An 18,289-nucleotide genomic window follows, 5' to 3' on the forward strand; every position below is an offset into this window, starting at 1 on the left:
ATCAAGTGCTTTTTTAACAGAACTCCCAGAAACCCAAGGATCCAATCAACATCCTAGAAACTAAATCCCATACCCAAATAGTCACGTAAACATGTTATCACATAAGCACATAACATCATATATAAGTCTCTAACAAGCAAGACAAACCCATTGTGGTACTAAATACTTCCCACGTACCCAAAGTATTCAAACCCGGTACACTCTGATACCAAGTTGTAACGCCCACAAAATAATGATACATAAATCAATCATTTATAATATCTATAGACATAAGAAAGTAAAATATGTTCATTCATCAGAGTGTTTCTTACAAAAGGTATTACATGTTGACAACAAAAGTAAATGCCCTAAGGGCTTACAACTTTCTAATTTAACACTTGGTTTTAACAAAAGAGAGTTCTAACTCTAAACATGTTAAGCCCTTGGCTTGAGTTACATGTAATACAAAAGATAACCACAAAAAAAAAAAGCCTTCAGTTTAACTCATATTATTAACCAAAGTACATCTCTTCCATAACCAATCCATATTCACAATCATATTTCAATCCCTTTCCGTTTCATTATCCAAATCAATTTATAGACATGGTTCATTGTTATCCGAACAGTTTAAATGAGATTACAACTCATACTATCAACACTTTAATCATAATCGATTTAAAATGAGACTACAACTCATATCATTAACACTTCAATACTTCAATTCATCTACATTATGCACACGTCATCAAGATTTCGGGACTTTCACCTTGGACACTCCAGCCAACTTAGTTATCCATGGAGTCCATCCCCCTGTCTCCTCTCAAATAAGTTTGAGAGTACATCTCCTATCTCCTCCCAAGCCATGGAGTTCATCCCCTATTTCCTTCCAAACAAGATACATATGCAATGTATTTAAATACTTTATCATGTACAATGATCATTTATTACACATATTCAATGTGTTATTCCAACCGTCATATTCAATGACATATTCCAGGTGATTAGTTTCAGTTTCCCTAATCAACATGCAGTGTCTATAACAATCAAGACTATCCTTCACCGATAGCCCAAAATAATTATTTCTAAATAGATAATAAATTATCAAACAGATAAATTATCAACAATTCCAAAGGTGAGTGATTAATCCATCCAACTACACCATTCCATCTCATAATTTCCCAATTTCATGGTTTTCAGCTCAATTTCATATTTCCATATTTTCCCAAATTAATTATACAAATTAATTATTAGATTCCAATTAGGGCATAAGCCCCATTTTCTCAAATAATGCCCCCAAGGCCAAATTTCACTCAAATACCACACACAACCCCAATTTTAAATCTTATATACGTATATTATACTCAAGAATGGAAAATCCCTCTTTCATAAATTTCAAACTCAAACCCTAACCTTCCAAAATTTTCATATTGCACCATTTATACAAAATGACTAAAATTTATGTTAAAACTCATAAGAAGGAGTAGATCATCATTACCTCAAATTTCGGAGCTCAAAGGAGAAGATGAACCAAGCAAGTGGTGAACTTCAAAGATGGCGAAATCAATTTCTATTCAGATGGAAATGGAGGTCTTGAGAAGCTCCAACACTTTAATGAAGACACAAGGGTTGGGCCTCACTAAATCAAGATCAAAATATATAGAGAGAGAGAGTATTCTAGAGTGAGAAGCTCTCAACATAGGGTTTTAGAATGCTTTAGAGAGAGAGAGAGAGCCGAAAAAGTGAATCAAAATGGATTCTTCTCTGACTAAAATACACACAGTCCTCTCGAGCGTGGAACGCCCCGTTCGAGTCAGACACAAACTCCCGCTCGAGCGTAAAAACGGACGCTCGAGCGACGAAAGCACTCTTCCAGCTTCTGCAGACTTGCGAAAATATACTGAAGGCTGAAGAATCCCGCTCGAGCGTCAGACTAGCCGCATGAGCGGAGGAGCAAATGCAAAAGGGCCCGCTCGAGCGGGGAGACCAAAATTTGGGCAATAGCTATTTGTTTCAAATCACAACCAACCTATTTCAAAACTGCCCAACACATCCCAAAACTCAAATACAAGGAATTAAAGGACGAAAATGCGATATAGACAACAACAATCATCCACGGAACCGAGTCCGGAATACAATAAACAATGGAGGAAAAACCGGGATCGCTGTAGAATGAGTGGTCGCTCGAGCGACCAGACACAAAAGGACCTCGCTCGAGAGCAAGAGGCATCGCTCGAGCGAACAATGCGAAGTTTCAGGTTTAAAACCTAGAAGTACGCTTGAGCGCAGGAGTTCTCGCTCGAGCGAAGAAACCCAAAACGTAGAGCTCACTCGCTCGAGCGAAGGAAAGCTCGCCCGAGCGAAAAAACACAACCATCAGGTCAAAAGAGACGCAAACGCACGCTCGAGCGCAAGAGTGCTCGCTCGAGCGAAGAGACACACCACTCAAAGCTGGCTTGAGCAAAAGAACCTTGGCTCGAGCGAAGGAACTAAAACACAGAGCTCGCTCGAGCGACAAAAGCTTCGCTCGAGCGAAGAAACCAAAATCTGGACAGCAACCATTTGTTTCAAAACACACCCAACCTGTTTCAAACTCACCCAACACATCCCAAAACTCAAATACAAAGAATTTATAGCGATCCCGGTTTTCCTCCATTGTATATTGTGTTCCGGACTTAGGTTCCGTAGTTGTTGGTTGTTGCCTATATCTTGTTTCCATCCTTTAATTCCTTGTGTTTGAGTTTTGGGATATATTGGGCAGGTTTGTAACAGGTTGGGTGTGATTTGAAACAAATGGTTGCTGTCCAGATTTTGGTTTCTTCGTTCGAAAGAGGCTTTTGTCGCTCGAGCGAGCTTTGTATTTTAGTTCCTTCCTTTGCTCGAGCCAGGGTTCCTTTGCTCGAGCGAGCTTTGGGTGGTGTGTCTCTTGGCTCGAGCGAGCACTCGTGCGCTCGAGCGTACATCTGCGTCTCTTTTTGACCTGAAGGTTGTGTTTTTTCGCTCGAGCGAGCTTTTCTTCGCTCGAGCGAGCGAGTTCTATATTTTGGATTTCTTCGCTTGAGTGAGGACTCCTGCGCTTGAGCGTGCTTTTGGGTTGCAGACTTGAAGCTTCGCATTGTTCGCTCGAGCGAGGTTTCTTTGTGTCTGGTCGCTCGAGAGCGACCACTTCTTCGCTCGAGCGAGCCTCGAGTATATCAGTTGCAACAGCATATTTCTTCTTCAACTTTTCATTCCCTTTTTCCTCAAAAGCTGTAACGCCCCTATTTTCGTGCCCAAATGGTAATATAATAGTCATGGCTCTTTAAAGTAAAACTGATAACCAATCCTCATACTTGCATTACATGATGTACATAGTCTTCATGCGATATTACAATTAATCTAACAACCATTAATTAAACAACAAAATGCCCCCAAGGGTTTACAAGTTCCAAGGCCTGAGCCTGGTCACACAAAACAGTTATTCAAACCCACACATACAAGCCCTTGACTTACAATCAGAGTCACAGCTTATGAGCACATTATGCTCTCAGCGCACACTCCTATGCCTTCAGTTAGGCAGAATCACCACATCATTTCCTGCACAAAAATCTCGTAGGGTGAGCATAAAGCGCAGTAGAGAATTCTTAACAAAGTATATACATTTTATACAAGTCTCAAGAAATGGAACGCTTATGCCATGCCATGCCTTTTTGAAGATAAAACACACTTTCATCTTTTGAAAACCAACATGCTCGATGATGTCATGCCATTTCAACTACTCAACATTTATCACATTTCATTCGAGGGGCGGTAAATACAACTCTGGTAATCCCTAGGTTGGTGTCTACAAGTAGACTATACAAGTACTACCAAATTGTCATTTTTACCAGTATCATCTGGAGGGCTTGACACCCATACTTTGTCATTTTTACCAGTATCAATTGGAAGGCTCGACACCTATCATTTGTCATTTTTACTAGCAACAACTGGAAGGCTCGATACCTATCATTTGTCATTTTTACCAGTAACAACTAGAAGGCTCGACACCTATCGTCTACACTACCTGTCAAGACTTACCACCGTATTTTTCCCAAAACCATTTCATGAAAACTCATTTCTCAACATTCTTTTCTCAATACAAGTTTTCAAAATCAACTTTCAAAATTCAATATAATCAAATGAATTGATATGCCAATGTAACAATAATCAATACATTACAACAACTCTTCCATTTCCAATTCTTCCACACAATACCACCATTGTGATCAAAATTCCCATTTCTCCTTTCAATGTAATTTCACAAGATGAATAAATATTTTTATTTCAATTAATCCAAGGAATAACATAATTCCCACATTTCAAACATTTCCAACAACATAGTCATTTCAAGACTAAATCAACATTTTGAATAACAATTTTCAAAATGAACAACAACTCTCGTGCTTCTCAAAATTTATCATTTATACAATATAAACAAGAAATTTTCCAAACATCACTTATTTTGGCATTCAAAATAACTATAACAATATCAACCATAGATTTTCAACTTCTTGTTTAAAAACCCCCAATTTCTAGGTTTTCTCACCAAAACCATCTATCTTCAAACATTTGAGAAAATCTTACCAAAATCCTCTTTCTTCAATCAACATAGTTTAAAACCCCCAATTTGTATTTCAAAGGATCAAATAGTAAACCCACTTTGAAAATCACTATTTTTCTTGAATCAACCACTAATTTTCAAAACAAATCAAAGGATGATTTCGAAAATCATCTTGATCTTGCAAAAACATATATATAACTCAAAGAAAATCCCTACCTCAAGTTTGACGAAGAAACGAGTTGAAAACCCCAAATTCAACGACGATGAAATTCGATCTCCACCGCACACAACGTAGCCCTCGTCTAGATAACTGATTTATTCAGATCCTTGAGGATATGCTTCGAGGTTGTGTCCTTGACTTCAGTGGGTCGTGGAAGAGGCACTTGCCCTTAGTGGAATTTGCCTACAAAACAGTTTCCAATCGAGTATTGGCATGGCATCGTTTGAGGCCTTGTATGGCCGACCACGTAGGTCTCCAATGTGTTGGGCCGAGGTGGGTGATGCACCTCTATTGGGCTCGGAGTTGGTGTGAAAAACGACGGAGAAAGTTGAGCTTATCCGTAAGAGACTTGTTACAGCCCAGAGTCGCTAAAAAAGTTATGCCGACCGTAGGAAGAGGCCTTGGGCATTTGAGGTGGGTGATCACGTCTTTCTGAAAATATCACTTAGGCGGGGTTTGATGAGGTTTGGAAAGAGTGGAAAGTTGTCCCCTCGGTTTATTGGCCCCTTTGAGATCTTTGAGCAGATTGGAGAGATTGCATACCGTTTAGCTTTACCGCCGCAGTTGTCCGAGGTACATGACGTGTTTCAAGTTAGTATGCTTCGGAAGTACGAGCCGGATCCGTCACATGTATTGGATTGGACCGGCTTAGAGGTAGATGAGGACGCCTCGTATGAGGAGAGATCGGTGCGGGTCCTGGATAGGCGAGATCAAGTCTTGCGAGGCAAGATGATACCCTTGGTGAAAGTCTTGTGGAAACATTACGGAGTGGAATAAGCCACTTGGGAACGTGAGTTGGAGCTTCGTGGGAAATACCCGGACTTGTTTATTAATGTTTAACCATGTATTGGGAATTTTGTTTTGTTAAGGAATTCTGGAAGCATTATATATGTTTTAGATTGTGGAAATGTTATAGCCATTGAATATGGTTCGGAAATGGAAGTTTATTTTAACATTGCATATGTTAATTATGTTTTGGAAATGCAAGTATATTGTTGACATTGAATATGTTATTGAATTGTGGAATACTTGTGTTGAAATTGTTGAATTTCAAAGAAAAGCATGTTGATAATGCATATTGAAAATATATTGTAAATTGCCTCTTGAAAAGAGATGTGATGACCGGTATTGGGTCAAGTTGATGAATGTTGAGTTATAATGTATTGAGAATTGGGAAATCATGTTTTTGAAACTTATTCATCTAATTTTGGGAACGAAATTCTTTAAGGGGGGGAGGTTATAGCGATCCTGGTTTTTCCTTATTTGTTTAAACTGTATTCCGGGCTCGGGTCCGTGGATGTTGGTTATTGACTTATTCTCATTCCCATCCCTTACTCTTGTATTTGAGTCTTGGGTTGTGTTGGGCAGGTTTGAAATAGGTTGGTTGTGTTTGGAAACCAAGAGTTGATGCCCAAAATTTGGCCTTCACGCTCGAGCGGGGCTTTTGACGCTCGAGCGGGCCCTTTGCTTTTGTTCTTCCGCTCGAGCGGGCATTTTGACGCTCGAGCGTGATTATTCAACCCTCAGTATTTTTCCCTGCAGGTCGTCGGACGCTCGAGCGTCCACTTTCACGCTCGAGCGGGGACCTTCGTCTGCAGAACTTCTGGATGTGTGCATCCGGTGCTCGAGCGACACTTTTGACACTCGAGCATGAGTCTGTGTCTGACGCTCGAGCGGGGCATTCCACGCCCGAGCGTACTGTGTGATATATCAGTCCGAGAAAAGCCATTTTTGGATCACTTTTCGACCTTCTCTCTCTCTCTAGCTTTTCAAAACTTTATTTGAGAGCTCCTCTCTCTAGAATACACATTCTCTCTTTGAAATCATCTAGTTTTGGTGATCTTCTACCCTAGTCCCTTTGTAAAAAAAGTGGAGCTTGGTGTGAGCTACATTTTGATCCGAAAATCTTTGGGTTTGGAGTGCCTTCGAGTTTTCTCATTTTTCTCCTTTGAGCTCCGAAATTTGAGGTAGGGATAACTACTCATATTTATGGTCTTTGACATAAACTTGTAGTCATTTTGATTAAATGTTGAAGTTGGGAAATTTTGGGTGTTAGGGTTTCAAAATGTATAAAGATGGGTTTTGTTCTTTTAACCCATACTTGTGTATTTTGGGTCTTAAAATGAGGTTATTGATGATATTTGGACCTTTGGGTCAATGTTGAGAAAAGGGGGAGAAAAGCCCTAATTATTTGTTATGAATTAATTGGTATAATTAATTTGTGAAAGTTATGAAAATATGAAATTGAGTTGGAAATAATGAAATTGGGTAATTATGAGATTTAATGGTGGAGTTGGATTTATTAATCACTCACCTTTGAAATTGTGGATAATTTATCTATTGGATAATTCATTATCTGTTTAGAAATAAATGTTTTGGGCTATCAGTGGAGGATAGTCTTGATTGTTGTAGACACTGCATGATGATTAGATGAATTGAAACTAATCATATGAGTATGTCATTGAATATGACAGATGGGATAACACATTGAATATGTGCTTTGCTTGATCATTGTATATGATACGTGTTTAAATACATTGTATATGTATGTTGTTTGGGAGAAGATAGGGGATGTACTCCACGGTTTGGGAGGAGATAGGGGATGTACTCCACGGTTTGGGAGGAGATAGGGGATGGACTCCTAAACCGGATTTTGGGAGGAGATAGAGGATGGACTCCAGTGATAACTAAGTTGGCCGGAGTGTCCAGGGTGAAAGTCCCGAAATCCTAATTACGTTTGCGTAACATAGATGAATTGAATTATTGAAATGATCATAATATGAGTTGTAGTCTCATTTGAAATTAAATTGTTGAAGTGTTATTGATATGAGTTGGAGGCTCGTTATAAACTGTCTGGATGAATTGAGAACCATATCTTTGAATTAGTTTGGGTAATGGAGTGGAAAGATATATATATATATATATATATATGTTTGTTTGTATGAGTTAAACATTTATTAAATACTAATGTTTTAGTTATTGCTCATATTATGTTTAGCATATCTCTACTGGGCGTTGGCTCACCCTATATGGGACATCATTTTCAGGTTCAGGTGTTATGCCACCTCAAAGGACGTAGCTTGGGAGGTCTTGGGAGTTGAAGACTCTTTTGATTATTTCTGTTGTCTTTTTGATATTACATGTAAATTCAAGCCATGGGCTTAATGTGTATTTGAGTTAGTACTCATTTTTTTTTTGCAACCAAGTGTTGGCTTGGAAAGTTGTAAGCCCGTAGGGCATTTACTTTTGTTGTCAACATGTAATATTTTTTTGTAAAGAACACTCTGATGAATAGAAATATGTTTTATTCTCTTGTCTTTGTATATCATGAATGTTGGGTTTATATGTATTATTTTGAGGGTGTTACAGGTTGGTTACTTGTTTTTCTAAACCTTTGTTGCCCAAATTTTGGCTCTTCCACTCGAGCGGGCATTCTTGCGCTCGAGCAAGATTTGTCAATCCTTAACATTTTTGCAGTTCTGAAAATACTGGGAAAGCGCATTGGACGCTCGAGCGTCCATTCTCACACTCGAGCGGGGTCCTTCGTCAGCAAAACTTCTGGAAATGTGTATTCTACGCTCGAGCTTCACTTCTTGCGCTCGAGCGGACCTTTGTGTCTGACGCTTGAGCGTTACTTTCCACGCTCGAGTGGACTGTGTGTATATCAGTCCGTGAGATGTCATTTTGAATCACTTTTTCTTCTCTCTCTCTCTCTCTCTAAAACTTTCCAAAAATCTAGATCTACACATTCTCTCTCTAAAACTCACATTTTCTCTAAGATTTCATCTAGATCCATTGGGATTTCCACCCTAGTGCTTTGAGAAAAAAGTAGAGCACATCAAGGTCTCCCTTTTGATTCGATTAAAAGTGGGTTTCGTCGTTCTTGAAGTCTCACTCTTGCTTGGCTCATCTTCTTCCTTTGAGGTAGGGATCTTTTCTATACCTTCATATGATATTTAGCTTAGTTATTTGTATCTTGTGTAACAATGATGTAATTTGGGGGTGTTGTAAGCAAACCTAGGGTTTGGGTATAATATGGAAAGAGGGATTGTTGTTGAACATGAAATAAATGAATGTGGATTGTGAAGATGAGATTTTGGTAGGTCAAAATGGTTGAGAATGTTATTTGAATTGATATTGGAAAAAGGGAAATTTTTGCCCTAAAATAACTATCATAATTATTTTATATAAATAATTAAAATTGACATTGAAAATGTGAAATTGAGAATGTATTGATATGAATGGTGAGATTGGTTATGTATTAACTCATTCTTTGAAAGTTTGAATAAATTATCTGTTATGAGATTGAATATCTGTTTAGAAATAACTGTATTGGGTTATCGGTGGAGGATAACTATGATTGCTGTAGAAATCGCATGAGGATTAGGTGAATTGAAACTAATCTCTTGTTGTTTGTCATTAAACATGACTATGTTTATATACATTGTACATGTATGATTATGTGGGAGTGGAAAGAGGATGTACTCCATTGTTTGATTTTGTGTTTTAATACATTGTATATGTATAAATGGTTGTTTGGGAGGAGAAAAGAGATGGACTCCATTATAATTAAGTTGGCCAGAGTGTCCTGGGTGAAAGTCCCAAAATTATACATGAGTGCCTAGCCTGCGGACAAAATATTCTTAAAATGGCAATTGTAGCGCTTGTATAGCCTACGTTTACATAGGTCCCGTTTGACAGCTGCACGCAGATGAAATATCCATGAAAGAAAATTTTGAAGTGTTTATGTGTTGATGATGTGATTATAGAACTAATGAGTTGTAGTCTCATTTGGGATGTTAAGAAACGATGAAATTGGCTCATGTAATGAATTGAATCGAAAGGAAATGGCTTAAGAATTGAGTTTGGTATTTCATGACTATATAAAACATGGGCGTCTTTATTACTGACGTTGTATATGCTTAGTGTACCTATATCTTTGCTAAGTTTCATATACTGTGTTAGATTATTCCTACTGGGCTGTGGCTCACCTTATTTAGGGAAAACATTTTCAGGTATTGAGGACATGCCTCCACCAAAATAATAGCTAGGAGGGACCTTTGAAAGCACGAGTTTTTTTTTTTTTTGATTAAATAGTCTTTTGTATAGCCAAGGACTTATTTGTAAGAGCCAGTATCTCTCTTTTGTTGTAACCAAGTCGAGACTTGGAAATGTATAAGCCATAAGGGCAGTTGTTATGTTAAACTCTTGTATTCACTAACTTTATGTAATGAAAAGACTATTTACTCCGGTTTATGTTATCAAATGAGCATGCTTGGACTATATTTATCATACTATTTTGAGGGCGTTACAAATACATATTAAAAAGCTGCACATTTTTTTTTCATTTTTTAATATGTAGGATATTTACAAATTTAAAATGTTTGACCCCAAATTTTTTTCCATAATCCAATTTATTATGATGCAGTCATAATTGTCAATCTTTATACAAATATGAGAAGAAAATTAATTAAATTATACGTTTCAACAAATCACATACTCAAACTTTGACTATTTCAAGATGTTGTTTCACTATAATTCCAATTAAGAGAATCTTCAACCCTTAATATATTTTTTTTTATCAAATTATAATTTGATAAAAATTTAAAAAGATGAAACGTTGAAAATTATGTTTTTTCCATCAAAATTGGTGAAAAGAAAAAAAATTGAGATAAGAATGAAAGTTCTTTTAAAAATTGATAAAAATTTAATGAAAAAGTTAGAGTAATTTATATCAAATCAAAATTTTTATTCAAATTTAAAATCAAATTAGATAAAAAAAAATTAAAAGAAAATGATGAAAGTTTGAAAATATTTTGAAATCTTCTTATTCACAAAGACTAGAAATCCGTATGTGTATTATATTCATATTGTATTTTTAGTTATGAAATTGAAATTATGTAACTAAAATTATTGGATTAATAATAGAGACATCATATTAATTATTGTTAAATATCACTTCACTTCATATTTAATAATAAAATTATATATTTGTTTTAAATATGACTTTTAAATTTGTATATTTTCATAATAAGAAGAGATATGTCATAACTCAGTTAATCTCATTTAATCAGGTTTAACTTTTTTTTAATACAAATTATCTAAATTGCGCTAAATACATGTATATATATATATATTTAAATTTTTTAAAACTAATAATTTAAAATTTTAACTTATAAATTTCATGTATATTGCAAGACAAAATATTAAATTATTTCAAGATAATCATAATAATTTTTTTAAAAAAATTTATAAAATCCCGTAATGAGAAAATTGGTGCCTTGAGCTTTTATAATAATATAAGAGCACATTTGATTGTCTCATAATTATTGATATGATTGTAAGTGAAGAATATGTGGACCTTGCTAGATTGTTCATCTGGCGTTTGATTATGGAATAAGGAGGAAGAGATTAGAGGTAGGGAACATATAAATTCTACCGAATAGTCAAATCCTATATTTGTTTTGTTATACTAAATTTAATATAATTTTAACACCGATATAAAAGATTAAATAGAAGAAAGTAATAAAATAGAGTAGAGGCTCATTGATTATTTACAAAAAATGTAATAAAAAATACTGAAAACAAATCTTTACCCCAATTATTTAGAGTTAGCATTAATGTAGAAAGAAAATAGAAGTACGAAAGTGGTTGCTCTCTCTTTTCTGTGCTTAATGGGCTCAAGACCTTCTTGTTTACACAAATTTCGAAGGGTTCAATCATATTTTTGATTTGGATTCAGGCACGAAGTGGGCTCATGGCAAACTTTAACATGAATTTTCTGAATTTATTAGAAGTTCTAAGATTTGTTTTTGTTCAAAAAATAGGTTAGAGATTTCCTTGAATAACTTAATTATGGGCGTTTTGGGATCTAACTTATTAGTTGATTGATTTATTTGTATATTTTTTCGTAATAAGTCAAAAAATCAATTTATAAATCACTTTCCAAAACACCTCTATGTCTCTTAATTTGACCACAAAAAATTTAGAGGTAAGGGAGGGAGGAAGTTTACAAAAGTTTTATGTTTCTCTCAAATTCAAATTTGATTGTAATGTCCTGTTTCAATTGTCTCAATTATTTATTTTATTAAGACATTTATAAAAAAATTGATTCGATCTGATAATTATAATATTTTCATTTTATCACATTCATTTAAATTCAGCGTTACTTAAGTAAACTACATTTCTATGTCATTCAAGTCCTAGTCTGGAAACTTGATTAAGCCTTTTAACAATCCTGATAGAACTCCAAATTTAACAAATGTTGAAAAAAATTGAACATGTAATGTACTTGGTTTGTTGGGCATATATAACCTTACAACAAACCAAGTAGAGTTTTACCCTACAAACTCAGAAACGGCTCATATGTTGAAAACAAATATCACTACGTACCAACTAAACAAAAACATAATGTCAAATTTGCAACAAACACAAAACTGATAAATAAATCCTAATTAAGTACTAAGAGAGAAAGCATGCTAAAAACTACATAACATGTCGCAATCATATGTTCTTCCTAGTTTATGCTAAGATATACAGGAATGGAACAACCACCATACTAAAACGGGAATAAGTCATGGCATAAGCTCCAGAGTTGGTAACAGGGGATGGTGCCGGAGCGTCACTAACTTTTCCTCCTTGGCTAGTGGCGGGTGGTGGAACCTTGGCGACTGCATCATCATAATGAAAACAATCATAAGTTCAGATGAAGGAACTAAGAATAATGCCAAATACACCGAGTTCATAAATACTAAGAAAATTTAATATGTATTTAACATATAAGTTTCAAGATATAAAATTTTCTCTAATTATATTATTTAAGTGATTTGAGACGAACATAATTAGGCTTCCAATTTATTGCTAATCACGGTTGTTTATCATGTAATGTTTTTGTTGACATTGTTGCATTGGTATGAGATAACTGATATGAGGCTATTAGATCAGTACAATAGTGACATTTATCACAAAATAATAAATTATAGGCATAATTTTATAAGGAAAATAAAGTGTAGAATGTAAATTTAAAGTTAGTGATTGAGGGTTATACAAAGAATAAATCTTATACGTATATTTTAATTCTGGGTAATTTTTTTGAATATGCAACATAAGTGAACAAAATATGATAGAATAATGTCATCCTTATAATATTATACAATACAATATTAAAACCATAATACACAAAACACCAGTGAATCCTAATCTGCAATTTACCCACCACTAAAATTAATCTGAGTAGCAACACATTTTTTTTTTTTAGAAGGGAGAGAGTAACAATACATTGATTATTTATTTTATTTATTTATTTATTTTTGCGCTTACTATTTTAAGGATCTAGAAGACTATTCAAAACAAAAACACATACCAGGAGGAGAAGGAGCACCAGGAGTTGAGGGAGAAGAGGTGACTGCATACAAAACAGAAAATCCAATAACACATCATTATGAAAAATAGAGTACACAAAATTTGAAATTAAATATATATATATATATATTTATTTTTGTGTAGAGAGAGATAGGTTCGATCACTCACGATCACAGCTGGTCAGTGATGGTGGAGTGGGGATCTTACAAACAGAAGGTATGGCCTTAGCCTTTTTGAAATCAATGTTAAAACCCAAACTAGCACTGCTCTTTAGGCCTTCACATAAGCAATCTGCATCGGTGTCTAACACCGTCTTAAGTCCAGTGCAACACGTGTCTTCCGGCTTTGTTTCATTACTTCCAACTGTCAAATATGTCAGACAATCAGACATGCCGTATATCAGAGTGGTACAATCCACGCTGGGTGCCGGAGCCCCTGGCTCTGTTGTTGGAGGAGGTGGGGATGTTTTTGGTGGAGGGCTGATTGGTGGAGGAGTAGCTACATCGACACAATGAAAACAATCATGAGTTGAATGAAGTGCTAAATACACAGAATTTATAAATACTAAGAAAATTTAATGTGCAATTCAAAATTATATAAAAGTTGAATATCAATCAAGGGTATGTCCATTTGCATAGAAAATAATGAGTTGTGGTACTGTGTGATCTATTTATTTATGAAATTCCAATTCAAAATGCAAGTTACAATGTGATGAGACTAGCATAATTAGGCTTCCAATTCATTGCTAATCACATGTTGTTTATTATGTAATGTTTTTGTTAAAATCATTGTATTAGTATGAGGTAACCGATATGATACTATTTAGATTAACAGAATAGTAACATATCACATAATAAACAAACTATAATAATTCTAGAGTTATATACCAAATAAATCTTATTCACATATTTCAATTATGCATTATTATTTTTGGGATATATAAAACAATTCAACAAAATATGACAACACCAGTGAATCATAATCATAAATTTACTAAAACAGAAAATCTATGTAATTTTATTTTTAATGTGGTAGGGATCACCCTTCAAATTAGCCTAAGTAACACATAGATTTTTATTGAAGTAACTAGAAAAACTATTCAAAAGATTGAAGGATTTTGAATCACCATAGAATTAATTAATTTTAAACAAAATAAAAAGATACATACCAGGCGAAACAGGGGGAGTACTGGGAGCAGAAGGAGGAGAGGGGACTGCATATAAAAATAGAAAATCCAATAACCCATCATCATTATAATAAATAAAAAAAAAATTATAAAAAAAAAAAACTATATGTATGTGTACATTTACTCGCAATTCTCAAGACAATGACCAAACAAATCATCGCAATGCAAAGGAGGTTTTTAAATCGCTACTCAAACTTTTGAATCAATGAATTCAAAACGACAGAAAAATTAGAAACACATACCAGCAGGAGGTGGAGAACCAGAAGAGGCAACTGCATACAAAACAGAAAATCCAATAACACATCATTATGAAAAATATAGTCTTCAAACAAAATTTGAATTGAGAGAGATAGGTTCGATCACTCACGGTCACAGCTGGTCAGTGAAGGTGGAGTTGGGATATTACAAACAGAAGGTATGGCCTTGGCCTTTTTGAAATCAATATTAAAACCCAAACTAGCACTGCTTTCTAGGCCTTTACATAAGCAATCTGCATCGGTGTCGAGCACCGTCTTAAGTCCAGTGCAACACAAGTCTCCTGGCTTCGTATCGTTGTTTCCTACTGTCAAATATGCCAGACAGTCTATCATGTCGTATATCAGATCACTGCAATCCACGCTGGGTGCCGGAGCACCTGGCTCTATTGTTGGAGGTGATGGAGTTGTTTCTGGTGGAGGGATGCTTGGAGGAGGATTAGCTACATCAAGCACAATGAAAACAATCATACAGAATTTATAAATAATTTTAAATGTGGGTTTACAAAGTGATATGAGAGAAGCATACATATTGTTTATCATGTAATGGTTTTTTTGGGAAATCATTGTATTGTATTAGATTAATACAACAGTGACATATCATAACAAATAAAACAGAATAATTGACATAATTTTATAATGACAGTAAAGTGTAAAATTTATATTTAAAATAGAATAATTGACATAATTTCATAATGACAGTAAAGTGTAAAATTTATTTTTCAAATTAGTACATTGTAATTATATATCAAATGAATTTAATTTACATATTTCAACAAAATATGATAATTATAATATTGTACAATACACTATTAGAAATACACTATACACAAAGGTTTAAAACACCAGTTACTATTGAATCATAATTTTTGAAGAAAAAAAAATACATACCAGGAGGAGTACTTGGAGTAGAGGGAGGAGAGGGGGCTGCATATAAAATAGAAAATACAATTTCCCATCATTACGAAAAAATAAAATTAAAAAATTTCACTTTACTCCTATGAGAACAGAGAATTAATTTCCATTAACAACACTTTGCTTATAGATATACTTTCAAGAGAATGAATATTTTTTATTCTATTTCAATTTAAAAAAAAAAAAAAAACCCTATCTAACACTCTCACGTGAGAGATTGGGAGGTCAAATTTCACTAGGAGATAAATAGGGTGTCAAAAAGTTTCATTAGTTCCTATGTATCTGTATTTTTTATCTTCAAAAAAATAAAATAAATATATATATATATATATATTTTCATTTCGTTCACATATCTTTTTTTGTTCTTCAAAACTCTCCACAAATCAAAGATTTAAATCCAACCTAAACAATCCCATTAAAAAGATAAATAAATAACAGCATAAACATAACTCCATATATTGTAATTGTGAAAGGTATCCGGAGAAGGGGACCAAAAAAAAAACATTAAAAAAAACCACATACCAGGAGAAGCATCAGAAGAGGAAGCTGCATACAAAATAGAAAATTCAATAACACATCATTATAAAAATAAATAAATAAAAACAAAATATATTTACGTGTGTAGTAGAGAGAGATAGGTTGGATCACTCACAGTCACAGCTGGTCAGTGACGGTGGAGTAGGGATGTTACAAACAGAAGGTATGGCCTTGGCCTTTTTGAAATTAATATTAAAACCCAAACCAGAACTGGCTTTTAGGCCTTTACATAAGCAATCTGCATCGGTGTCGATCACCGTCTTAAGTCCAGCGCAACACGAGTCCCCGGGCTTTGTATCGTTGTTTCCGACTGTCAAATATGACAGACAGGAAAACATGTCGTACATGAGATCAGTGCAGTCCACGCTCGGCGCAGGAGCCGGGGACTGCATCGGTTGCATTGTACTGTTGACAGCCAACACTGCCCACGTAGCCAAAATGCATGTCACAAGCATTAGTTTCACTGTTGTTGCCATTCTTCTAAGGGAGAGAAGCAAAATCACTAATGGCTATGACAATTGATTTTAGATCACAAGGAGCTTTGATTTGTTTTTATTTTGGTTCGGGTTGATATCCCTACAATATCTCTTTTCAAAATTTTTAAATTTTAACTAACTATCCTGTTCAACTCTATCTCATCTTTTAAGTAGATTTTTATTTTGATTCTGTGTCTTGTTGAACTTTATCAAGTAGATTTTTATTTTGATTTTGGGTTGATATCCCTACAATATCTCTTTTCAAATTTAAACTAACTATCAATGTTTATCTAAATTTAAGTAAATTATTGTTATCCTCTCAACCTAAAATTCATATCATAATTTTAAACGTTAAAACGGAATATTTATTTATCAGCTTTTTTCTTTTTTAATTTTTAGATAGGATTTACCAGCTTAAAATATATACTAGGGTGACACACGGGCCGAAATACACAGTCAAAAAGCCGAGCTTTCAATGTTGGTTGGATCATCTACCCATATGAGGAGATGGGCTGGGCTGCAATTCCTCTGACCAACACTTTCAGAAGAAAGAGACAAAAAGCCTCCAACTATCCCCATCACTGGTTATCAAAATTGTAAAAATTTGAAATAAAATTGGCTTTCTTCTTTTTTAAAGGTCAATATTACATGTATTTTATGTACTTTTTTTCCTAAAAAAGAAAAAGAGGTTAATATCACTCTGTTTGGTTTTGAGTTTTTCAAAACAATTTTTGAATTTTTTGTTTTCCACTTTTTTTATTTATTTATTAATTTTTTAATTATTTTTTAAGTGTATCTAGATTAAGTATTTTTAAAAAGTATTAAAACAAATACAGTTTTGTAATTTTTTTATTACATATTCATTCACAAATATTTATTTTTTAAGAGTTTATACCATTGAAAGGAATATATATTTAGAAGAAACGATTTTAACCCATTCTCTACTTGAGTTACTCTTGCAATTGGTAATTGATAGGAAGGAAAAAGCTGCAGACTCCAACTTTTTATCAGTTTTGCAATAGGTAATTATTTTCTTACTTTGTACACATAATTTAATTGAAAATTTTAAATAATAGTTGTCTTGTTGAACCTTATCCGTAAACAACAATAAAATATTGTGAAACTTTAATCTTTTTATTTTTTGAGAAATATTATAACCAGTTTATTACACGTACAAATATTTATATATTGTGTTAGGCCATTTCTTGAGATCCCCTATTCATTCCCAAAGAATTAGGTAAGACCCAAATAATTCAAGTCTCCACATGAAGATAGAAGCTGCACAAGCTTCATTACTTTAGTTTTATTTATTTGTTGGTTTATTTATTCTCTAAAATCTATTCTATATTGGGATATAATAAGCCCTTCTTGTGGGCCAAAACATCCTTGAGGCATTGTTTATAGAGATATCTACCCTAGCCAGGGTTACATTAAGAAGGTTGAGGGGCCCTTGCAATAATAAATTTAATGGACTCTGGAGGGCCCCTATTTTTTTTCTTTTAATTTTTTTTTGGTTGTTGTGTGGTCTCAAAAACATCTTTGGATTCCATTCTCTCTCTCTCTCTCTCTCAATTCGCTAACATGCCTTTCTAGTTGCCACGTAATCAAAATTAACATTTAAAAATTTCTTAATCATTGAAAAAATAAATAAATTGCATTGAATTCAAATTATGGCAACGTGATGATACCAAGAGGTTCGGACAGATAATTAGAGAATTAAGGCATAAATTTACAACTACTCTGATAAATTATAGAGTGAATCTATTTATTCCACCAATCTAACTC

The 18,289-nt window shown here is 34.3% G+C and overlaps 1 protein-coding gene across 1 annotated transcript; it reads right to left on the bottom strand.

Moving 5' to 3' along the window:
* Nucleotides 1-12,141: 12,141 nt before the first annotated feature.
* LOC114278124 (uncharacterized) lies at nucleotides 12,142-16,554 on the bottom strand. Its single transcript, XM_028220130.2, has 9 exons — nucleotides 16,144-16,554; nucleotides 16,014-16,037; nucleotides 15,468-15,503; nucleotides 14,690-15,019; nucleotides 14,565-14,594; nucleotides 14,305-14,349; nucleotides 13,305-13,634; nucleotides 13,138-13,179; nucleotides 12,142-12,445 (listed from the first exon to the last, which is right to left on the bottom strand). The coding sequence occupies exons 1-9, from the start codon at nucleotides 16,502-16,504 to the stop codon at nucleotides 12,297-12,299; spliced, it is 1,347 nt and encodes a 448-aa protein (XP_028075931.2). The 5' UTR covers nucleotides 16,505-16,554; the 3' UTR covers nucleotides 12,142-12,296.
* Between the last annotated feature and the right edge of the window lie 1,735 nt (nucleotides 16,555-18,289).

The sequence above is a fragment of the Camellia sinensis genome, chromosome 3, assembly GCF_055761805.1.
Source record: "Camellia sinensis isolate YWXY chromosome 3, ASM5576180v1, whole genome shotgun sequence".
NCBI classification, from domain to species: domain Eukaryota; kingdom Viridiplantae; phylum Streptophyta; class Magnoliopsida; order Ericales; family Theaceae; genus Camellia; species Camellia sinensis.